At 49.2% G+C, this 8,127-nt stretch overlaps 3 protein-coding genes across 3 annotated transcripts in view; 1 reads left to right on the top strand and 2 right to left on the bottom strand.

The window, feature by feature from the left end:
• GUITHDRAFT_109550 (hypothetical protein) overlaps positions 1 to 1,130 on the top strand; it is a gene marked incomplete at both ends in the record, with an annotated part of 3,532 nt that extends 2,402 nt beyond the window's left edge. The window contains 6 exons of the mRNA XM_005831352.1: positions 227 to 313; positions 451 to 555; positions 815 to 859; positions 927 to 953; positions 998 to 1,051; positions 1,101 to 1,130. Coding sequence (XP_005831409.1) covers positions 227 to 313; positions 451 to 555; positions 815 to 859; positions 927 to 953; positions 998 to 1,051; positions 1,101 to 1,130 — 348 coding nt within the window. The remainder of the gene's footprint in view (positions 1 to 226; positions 314 to 450; positions 556 to 814; positions 860 to 926; positions 954 to 997; positions 1,052 to 1,100) is intronic.
• Positions 1,131 to 1,219: 89 nt separating this feature from the next.
• GUITHDRAFT_109549 (hypothetical protein) lies at positions 1,220 to 2,120 on the bottom strand (the record flags this gene model as incomplete). Its single annotated transcript, XM_005831351.1, has 6 exons — positions 1,220 to 1,288; positions 1,334 to 1,385; positions 1,431 to 1,486; positions 1,533 to 1,722; positions 1,860 to 1,960; positions 2,019 to 2,120. The coding sequence occupies 6 exons, from the start codon at positions 2,118 to 2,120 to the stop codon at positions 1,220 to 1,222; spliced, it is 570 nt and encodes a 189-aa protein (XP_005831408.1).
• Positions 2,121 to 6,716: 4,596 nt separating this feature from the next.
• GUITHDRAFT_139682 (hypothetical protein) lies at positions 6,717 to 7,189 on the bottom strand (the record flags this gene model as incomplete). Its single annotated transcript, XM_005831350.1, has 3 exons — positions 6,717 to 6,833; positions 6,878 to 6,984; positions 7,081 to 7,189. 3 exons carry the CDS (start codon positions 7,187 to 7,189, stop codon positions 6,717 to 6,719), a joined length of 333 nt encoding a protein of 110 aa, XP_005831407.1.
• Positions 7,190 to 8,127: the final 938 nt, after the last annotated feature.

Below are 8,127 nucleotides of genomic sequence, written 5' to 3'. Positions count from 1 at the left end.
CTACTAGGGTGCGGGCCACTTCTCGAGTACGTGACAGTAGGAGGGAGGGTGGGAGGGAGAGAAGAGGGGGGGAAGGAGGCAAGGAGGGAGGCCGTGGGGGGGGGGGGGGGAACAGGAGGGAAGGGAGGGAGGGACTCCGGGAGGGAGGGAGGGAGAGGATAAGGGGAAGGGAGGCAGGCAGGGAGGCAGGCAGGGAGGGAGGGAGATGGGACTGACGTGAGTGCAGGCGGCTGAGTATTTTGACGACAAGTACCCTGGGGACGTGATCTTTGCCAAGATGGATGGGACCAGCAACGAAGCTGAGGACATCAATGTGGGTTGAAGGAGGAAGTGAGGCCGTCGTCGTTGGGAGGGAGGGAGGGAGGGAAGGAGGGAGGGAAGGGGGGGGGGGGGAGGGGCGGAACGGACAGAAGGAGAGCGGGGAGGATGGATGTGACTGACATTTCACAGGTTGGAGGCTTCCCGACTGTCCTCGCATTTCCCAAGGGATTGAAACAGCAGCAGCCGATAGACCTCTCGGAGAAGATGCGGGGACTCAAGGACATCGTTCGCACTGTGCGCTCCCCCTTTGCCCTCCTCGTCACTTCCCTCCGCTCCCTTTCTCCCCCTTCCCTCCTCCTCGACCTTCGCCTCCTTGGCTTCGCTCTCAGCCTCCCTTCCCTTCACCTTCCTCCCCAACATCTATCATGGCCTTCCTCCCTCACACCCTCCTCTGAGCATGAAGAGCAGGTGAAGGAAACTTTCAACTTGCCGGCCGTCAAACGCGAAGTCTCAAGTAGGTGTCATTCTCGCGCTCCCCTGACGGCTCCTACAGGGCGAGGACGCGTACGAAGCAGCGGCTCTGCGCTTCAAGGCAGCGGTAAGAGCTCGAGCTATCACCCCTCCTCATCCTCCTTCTCCTACTCCTCGCTGACTTTCCTCACTAGGTGAAGAAGCTTCAGGGCTCCCTTGAGGTACGGATTGACAAGTTCTCTGCTCCTTCCTGAGGACGGAACAGCCAGCAGCAGTCCAGCTGAACAGAGCAGCAGAGCACATCGAGAAGATGGTGGAGGTAGATCCTGCAGTCAGTCCACACGAGCTGATCCATCCACTCGAAACAGGCAGCGAAGGCGAAGCGCCAGGAGCTGTAAAGGTCAGGCGGCGGTGACGTCGACCTCTAGGTTTCTATCGAATGTATTAAATTAGGCTTGTGCGGGAGATTTCGTCCCTTGCCACAAGGCTAACGAGAAATTTCCTTTGTGCTGCATTCGAGTGCAGTCGATGCGAGGAACTCGAGTGCAGTCAGAACCTGTCGGATATCTCAACGAACCTTCTCCACTCGTTCACAACGCACCTGAAACTCCTTCTTCAGCTCTGCAGCGTCGCTTTTGTCGTGGATGATCAGCCTGAGTCATCGATCAGACACGAGGAAGGAGGCAGGCGATGGGTACCTGCATCTGTGGTTTTCGTTGTCCAGCGATCGCTCCAACTCTAGCAGCCCTCGCGGCTGCTCAGACATTTAGTGGAGAGGCAGATGCGGGCAGCAAACAAACCTGTGAACAGGCTTTCGCCATTGGAGGCAAAGCCAAAGGAGGCAACTTGAGACTCTCCTTCTCAATGTTGTCCGTCTCGCCGTTGGGTGAGGGTCGCAGACAGGTGGGCGTGTCTCTTCCGAGAGGCGAGTGCTTGAACGAATCGCAGATGGTCCCGAAAGGGCTCTTGGCAGGAGACAGAAGCTTGTAACTTGTCAACACCTTGAAAAATCCTCACGCAATCGTACCTTGAGGGAGGTGAGGCGAGGATATAAGCTTGGAGTCAGATCATCCTCCCTGCATCTGGGCGCTGGGGATCAGCTCTAAGCTCACTCGCAGACGGCATACCTCTTCAGCGAAGGAGAAGCTTGAACACACGGGGACCGCATGGCAGGATGCGTCTCAATACCCGACGCAGTGTGCCCCGGCGCACCGCAAGCAGTCACGCCCTGTGGAGACTTCAATGGCCAATGTCAGAGGATCAAACATTTCATCGCTCATGCTCACTTTAGTTTGGCTTGAAATCTCCTGTAACGTCGGACTCGTCTGTCTGGGCTCCGCAGGGTCCGCCACAGCAAGGTCGTCATGAGGAACGGAGCTGCCTAGCATTCTCATGGGTTCCATACGCCTTGGTCGGCCGGGGCCGGCCGGACGAGACGGTCGTCTGATTGCATCCCACAGATGTCTGACCTCTTGGATCCTCTCCTTCACCTTGTTGACTTTTTCAAGGTCGAAACCTGCATCGCTGAGAATCTGCCCACCACGTTATTCATCGGTATGTCCCTCACAGTGCTACCTTGGAGCAATGCTTCCCATCGGTTGCATCATCGACAGTATCCCTCCATCTTGCTCGTCGGAAACCGTACCCAGGATTGCCAGGCTTGGCCCTCAGTGACGGGACCCTTCTGCTTTGCTCCTTGCCATATATAGAATACCCTACTTTGTTGAAATGCAACCTCAATCTTTGTTTTGGCTGAAGGAGTCAAGGCATAAGAGAGATAGCAGGATAATCAAAGATTACCGCTAGCGCCGTGTTCACCAACGGCTTCTGGGAACAGCTCTGCAAACACACCAAAGACTGATAGCTTCATGTTCTCTCCGTCTTCTTGAGGTAAAATGTCTTCTGTGTCATCCGAAAGCTTGGTTGTAGCATGAAAGAAAACTCTTGCTATGCCGTAAACCCCCTCCTCCTCCAGCGATACAAGAGAGGGCTTGTACTCCTGTGCCAAGAGGGCAGAGAGAGGTTTCTGAGCTGAGAGCATCAAGAACGTGCTGAACTAAGTTGTTGGAACACCAGATTTGCTAAAGTGGAATTTGTTGACAGATCTCTCCTTGCTCGTGAAATTTGAGAGTAAACTGCTTCAAACGAATGTCATTCACAAGTAGTACAAACATGGTTGTGGAGAACAGAAGAAAATGACAGAATCAAGTCAGGTGTTCGTTTGGATCCATCGATCGTTTCCCTCGCATTAGCATATATGAGTCAATGTCAAAGCGACAAGAGACTTTTTCTTGAACCTCTCTACTTCGATTCACACTTGGCAGAATTTCCCAAACATGATCTATGCCTAAATTCTCTCTACATATATTCAATAACAACATCGGCCCCTCTGTTTCCTGTCCATGATCATCGAAATCTCATTCCAGTGAACTATTTCACATCTCTCCAGCAACCTCCCATCCTACCACAATTCAGATCCATATCAAGACTCTTCCAGTCTAATTTATTGTCTTAGTTTCTGCATGTGCATAGGATCTGATTCCACAGGTCACTCCTGAAAAGGACCTCTAGTTTTACTCTGACAGGATGTCTCATTGCTTGGACCCGATGATCCCCTGTTTCAGCATTGTTTTCCTCAAGGTCCTTGTTCAACTTCTTCCACTCTCGCTATACTTGCTCTCGAATCTCGTTATCATTACTCGAATCTCGTTATCATTACTCGAATCTCGTTATCTATACTTGCTCTCGAATCTCGTTATCATTATAATCCTGCTCCTGCTCCTGCTCCTGCTCCTGCTCCTGCTCCTGCTCCTGCTTCTCTATCCGTTCTCTTTCGGACGTACTGTGGACCATTGCCAGTTCTGCTGCCCCTTCGCCTGCCCCTTCCACTACTGCATCAATCCCTGCTGATATCTCTGCATATCCTGCTGTTGCTGATTGTGTCCCTTCTCCTGCTCCTGCAAATCTTAGGCTTCATGATCTCATTTCCTGCTCTCCTCTACAACCGGTCTCATTTCTCCCGCCCACATCATTGGAGAGACTACCCCCACCCGTCTGTTCATCTGCATCTTTCTACCACCCCTTCTCCGGATTTAACCCCCGACATACGACCCCACCCTGTCCACGCCCACCCTACCCTACATGAAAATGCACATCGAGTGGAATACACCCTACAAGAAATGGTACTATCTACCATTTTGACCTACCCACCCCATCACCGTACTATTTCCAGAGAAGTTACCTTCTTTGTACCGGTGCTTCTGACCTTCCTATTCAAGGAAAGAAATTCCACTCTACCCCTCTCATGGTATAACCCTACCCCCAAGATAACATGTGGCCCTCAACTACCCACCTTGCATGGTCCCCAACCCAAACTAGAATTTGACTATATTGGCTGCCACGACTGGATTTACTACTGATGACCCCACCCCTATCCATATTTACCCTACCCCTGTATTTCCCATAAAGATGGAGAGTATCCCATTCGTCTCATGACCCCACCTGTCTTAAACCCCCATATAGTAGGGGAAACCCTCTCCTAACCCCTCCCTGCCTGTGTGCACTGCCCCTCAACCACCCCCATGTCTACGCCCCCCTTGATGGGGCGCATCAAACATGTACAATTTCCTATTTGAACATTGCCTTGTGAATTTCAAATAATGAACCCACCAATTGAACTTTTCGCTGTAAATCCCAATTTGTATCAATGACACGTCGCAATTTCACAACCTTTGACAGCAAAAACCTTTTAAAGCAGTGGCTGCAACAGGGGTTCGATCTCCATCTCCCCATGGGACCCGGCGGATCACGACAACCACGTGGGGGTGGGTACACCGCATGCAGGTGTTCTTTATGACCTGGGTATCTCACTCGGGTAGGTATCCCAACCACACCATAGGGGGTGGTATATCATTGAAGGAATAGAGCCATGGGTAGGCTCTTTTCAATAGATGAATGTTTATAAAAAGATGAGGTTGTTGGCATGTCTCATTGAGAATTGATTTGGAGACATACAAGGTACCCTAATGAGTAGGACTGTGGGTAGGGGGACTGTTCATGTGGATACCCTTTGCTACTCCTTCCGGTAGGGTTGGGCTGGAGATACCTTGAGCTTGCGACTCTTCATGACGATTAAAACGTTTTTGACAGTCGGATGTAACAGAATGGAGATCTCACACTATCTTTAGACTATTTCTTGTGGAAAACAATTATTTTCGATTTGTTTCATTATAAACGTTGCGTCTTTTGATCAGATTTATCCAGGCTGAACAAATGAACGCATTTTCACCCTTTATTACAGGGGGTAGGGTACATTAAACACTTTTATGGAGTTCCTATTATTTATTATATGACGATCTCGAACAACATGAGACCGTTTTGATATGCGGGGTTGAGGTTGTTGATTCACAAGAAACGAGTCAGATTAAGAGATATCGATTCACTCGGAAACAATTCTACCATGAGTCGCATATTTCATTGAACCAGAAGAAATTATAAACAATGGCAGAAATCCGTCACAGATATCGAAGAAATAAGGGCGCACTTTTCTTTCAAGACATGTCTCATCGATTCTTTTGAAGAGTCACTTACCGTGGTGTTGGGTATATTTGATGGCTTGTACATCCATTACAGCAAGAAGAAATGGGGCAGATAAGAATGGATAACTAGATTCACAAACGGAAGGCTGTCGATCGTTTCTTTGAAACCATGAAGGGAAGAAACAAAGGTCTATCTGAGCCAATTATTGCCTATGGAGGTGCCTCTTTCAGTGCAAGTGGGAAGAAGGAGAAGGCAGTCCCCGTCAAGTGGAACTAACAACATTGCCGTAAAGCTTCAATCACGTGGTTGATGTTGATGAGAAACATACGACTGCCAATTGTCATCGAAATGGCACAAAATACTGCAAGATTTCAGACGCGTGCGGATCCTCAGGGGTGCTGTATTCCATCGCAAGCGATGGACGGTGCGAGGGTTGAAATGTTGTGGGTCTACCAAATGTTTCAAAACTCGCTTTGTGTCTCGTGACATCAATGCTGCACTTCTTTCTCGATAGCAAGGGACAGAGAAAGAGACTTTTATGTGTGAGCATAGTCACTGAACTTCCGATACATTTGTACGAGCATTGGATGAGGAGGATTCTGAAATATTATATTTCAGAATACTCATCGTTGTCGATGAAAGGTTATATGACTATCCATCACAGGCATGTATTGAAGGCGCCGGGCCGAGCTGAACACATCAGTTTGAACATACCCCACACGATGAGTTGATGTTTTAGACTCCGAGCAAATAGAACAGATTGGAGGGAGAAACTTCCACCTACGACTGACAATCATGATTATACGAGTCTTTGGTGTTTGTGGTATGCAAGGATTGATTCTAGACTAGTATGGCAAATACGATTGTATGATTCTTGGCCTAATGCATTTTTAAATTGGATGTTGCATTTTAGTTCCATGATAAAGGTATGACTGGTTGTATTTTCACGAAGCAGCACGTTTGTCGTTCGTGGTGTGCTTTCTGGGGGTTAAAACTTCAGAAGAAAACTGTTCAGATCAGCTAGATCATCGCAATTTTAATTCGATCTGCATTCTCCGTGTTTGATCATAATTTGTGATCCTGAAAGAACAATGAAATCTCACAAACTCAAATCCAACATTACGAGCATGATTTTCAGTTTGCAACCTGATTTGCATGCAACCAACGGTATGCATAATCAAGTTCGATATGCATCGGTATTGATGCAACTGTTTCATTGCAAGCTTTCAGCCGTTTGTGACGTATTCCAAGGATCTGATACTTCACTGCATCTTCAACCCTCGTAATCAGATGCAAAGCTTTGGTTGGTCGTGAAGAAGACAAGAGGGGATGGTATGGACGGTAAGATGTATTGAGACGCGAGTAATTTAAAAATATATTGCCTTCATTGTCCAAGGAAAGCAATCTCACGTTTACCGACAGGCTTTCAATTTGACCAGCCCAGTTTATCCAGAGCAAGTGTCGACAGTAAAGGTGGTGGACCAGTGGTTGTCGTAGTTGCCCATAGATGGGTCGATGTAGTTGAGCTGATTAGAATCAAGCTTCTCGTCGTCGAGGTTGTACTGCAACAATTGTAAGCATCTATACATCTTGATCTTAATCTTACATCAACGTCGAAGCTTCCCGTCCAGTCGCCGTTTGCATCGGGGCAGCTGAGCATGCTCAAGTACAATTTCTGGAGCTTGACAATATCGGAGAACATCTTGCAAATGCCTGTCATCAACTCCAATGCTGATCTCCCTCGGCATCGCATGCACAGAAAACACGATGCAGATGATTCTTTCCTTGCAGCTCTGAATGCCTACTGACCTTTCAATCTGCATGAAATTGCCAGCATTGTTTGATTGTATGTCATCGAGAAGTGCTTCCTATTTCGCTTGACTATTTCAGATCCTAACTCGCTCTGATCGCTTCGCATTTCTGTACAACCTTGCGATGCTATTGTGACACATCACACAAATATTGCACAGCACTTATTTGCCCTGTCTAAGTGTACATCTGTCCGCGCAATGCGCAGGGCTACTGAACCCCATCTATTTTCCTCCACTCGCCCTTGCGCGCTTCCCCTCGAACTGCTCCACTGTGACTCCTCCTTTTGGCTCAAACTAGCTGCTTCCTATGGAGAGCTCTACTCCCCTCAGCTTCCTTCCGATCATGCCCTTCTTCTCAGCCTGCATCTGCCTTCAAGTGGCGGCGGGCGCGCTCCCCCTCCTCTTTCACCCATCTTTGTTCTGCATCATCTTCCTAAGAAGTATTTCGGGCATTGCTCTGTGAGGGGGTGGGGAGCAGGTTGCGCCACGGCATACGGTGCCCAAATTTGTTCCAGTAGATAGGGTGGGTCCTCTGCAGGCCCAGCGAGGACCGGTACTTGAAAAAGAAGAAAAAGGGGTGATGGTTATAAGATACGCCGGGGCTGGTGCAAACTCTGTGACAAATCTACCACCGGTAGTGGTACTGTCCGACTCTGACCTTCGGAAATCACTACTTGAATGCGACCGGGCCTACTTGAAGCCTCTCATGAGGCGGACCCGACGATCGCTGCCGGTGCCGCAGCGCCGGGCCCGAGCCCGGAGCCTCGGAGGCCAACCTGAACCGTTTCCACTGGCCGCCGACTCCGAATATCGGACTCCCGACGGTTATGTTTCTAAATGTTTAACCGATATATTTTACAGTCAAAGAAAGAAAGAAAAGAAAAAAAGACAGTTTTCCGCTTAGCGCAAATCGACAAGCAGCCATGGAAGGGCATGAAGAGGAGAAGATACGAGAGGAGAGGAGGGGAGAGGAGAGGAGAGGAGAGGAGGGGAGAGGAGAGGAGGGGAGAGGAGGGGAGAGGAGGGGAGGAGGGAGGAAGGAGTA

The sequence above is a fragment of the Guillardia theta genome (genome assembly GCF_000315625.1).
Source record: "Guillardia theta CCMP2712 unplaced genomic scaffold GUITHscaffold_40, whole genome shotgun sequence".
In the NCBI taxonomy this organism is placed as follows: domain Eukaryota; class Cryptophyceae; order Pyrenomonadales; family Geminigeraceae; genus Guillardia; species Guillardia theta.
This window is presented reverse-complemented; position numbering and strand designations above follow the sequence as displayed.